The sequence below is a fragment of the Penaeus monodon genome, chromosome 21 (assembly GCF_015228065.2).
Source record: "Penaeus monodon isolate SGIC_2016 chromosome 21, NSTDA_Pmon_1, whole genome shotgun sequence".
NCBI lineage: Eukaryota > Metazoa > Arthropoda > Malacostraca > Decapoda > Penaeidae > Penaeus > Penaeus monodon.
Window position 1 is genome coordinate 19,243,641 of NC_051406.1, and position 1,006 is coordinate 19,244,646.

The following is a 1,006-nucleotide window of genomic DNA, read 5'->3' on the forward strand; positions in this document are numbered from 1 at the left end:
ACCTTTATGTTTCCTTTCCCTGCGCCGCGCACTTCCAGAAGGGGGAAATGAGCTTCATCGACCCTGAGGAATACCAGGTGATGCTCGAGAAAACGGACCTCAAAGACCCATCGCAGCTCGTGACTGCATTCAAGGTGCTGTCCCAGATGAACATCGCTCACAGGCCCGAAAACACCACAGGTAAATGAAGGGAAGAGGAAAAAAAAGAGAGAGGGGAGCACAAAAGTAGGTGTGAGCGCTGAAAAGTAATTCCATAACGGAAACACTTCACGAATGACGGAATCCGTACAGTTGATTTTTTCTTAGTATATGATTAATTAATTATCTCTTTACGCATTATCTATTACCTCTGTTTTCTTTGAACATTCCCATTCATTCTTTTCTCCGAATATGACTAAAACGTCCTTGCTTTCCTTCCGGCAGAGGATGGGGCAATGAACAACACGCTAAGGCTCCAGACTGTCATGTCTTCTCTCACCAACCCAGAGAACGTCAAACGAGGTCTCGCGGTCAGCGACTGGACCCAGTTCTTGGTAAGCGGTCGCCGCTCTCGTCATCCAAGATTTTGCCCAGCGTTTCTTTCAGCCTACTCTACTGCGCTGAGCCATTAAACATAGATATTTTCCTTCATGAGTTGTACGTTTTTTTTTCTGCGCACAAATGATAATTTAAGTATCTACCTAGATTTTATTTTAAGACTTTCAGATCAGCAGTCACAGAATTGTTAATCCGCAATAACACGATAAATGTGTGACTCTCACCAGGACATCATCCATGCCACAAGCAACCTCCTGGACGACGATAGCGAGGACACCTGGCGCGTGCTGGAGGCGAAGGGCAAGCCCGGCTCCACGGAGGTCGCCAGGGACTTCGAAGGATTCTACCTCGACCTCCTAGAGAAAGTCAGTTTGGACGGAGAGACCAGACTAGACTATACGAAAACGTCGGAAAACATTGGTATAACATTTTGGGATATTGTAATATCTTGGTATAAGTATGCATATAT

General features: G+C 45.6%; 1 protein-coding gene across 1 annotated transcript in view; it reads left to right on the plus strand.

Annotated features, from left to right (window-relative positions):
• LOC119586304 (adhesion G-protein coupled receptor D1-like) overlaps window positions 1-1,006 on the plus strand; it is a gene marked incomplete at its 3' end in the record, with an annotated part of 16,586 nt that overhangs the window by 6,204 nt on the left and 9,376 nt on the right. The window contains 3 exon segments of the mRNA XM_037935010.1: window positions 39-180; window positions 424-533; window positions 765-957. Of these exon segments, the coding sequence (XP_037790938.1) occupies window positions 39-180; window positions 424-533; window positions 765-957 (445 nt within the window).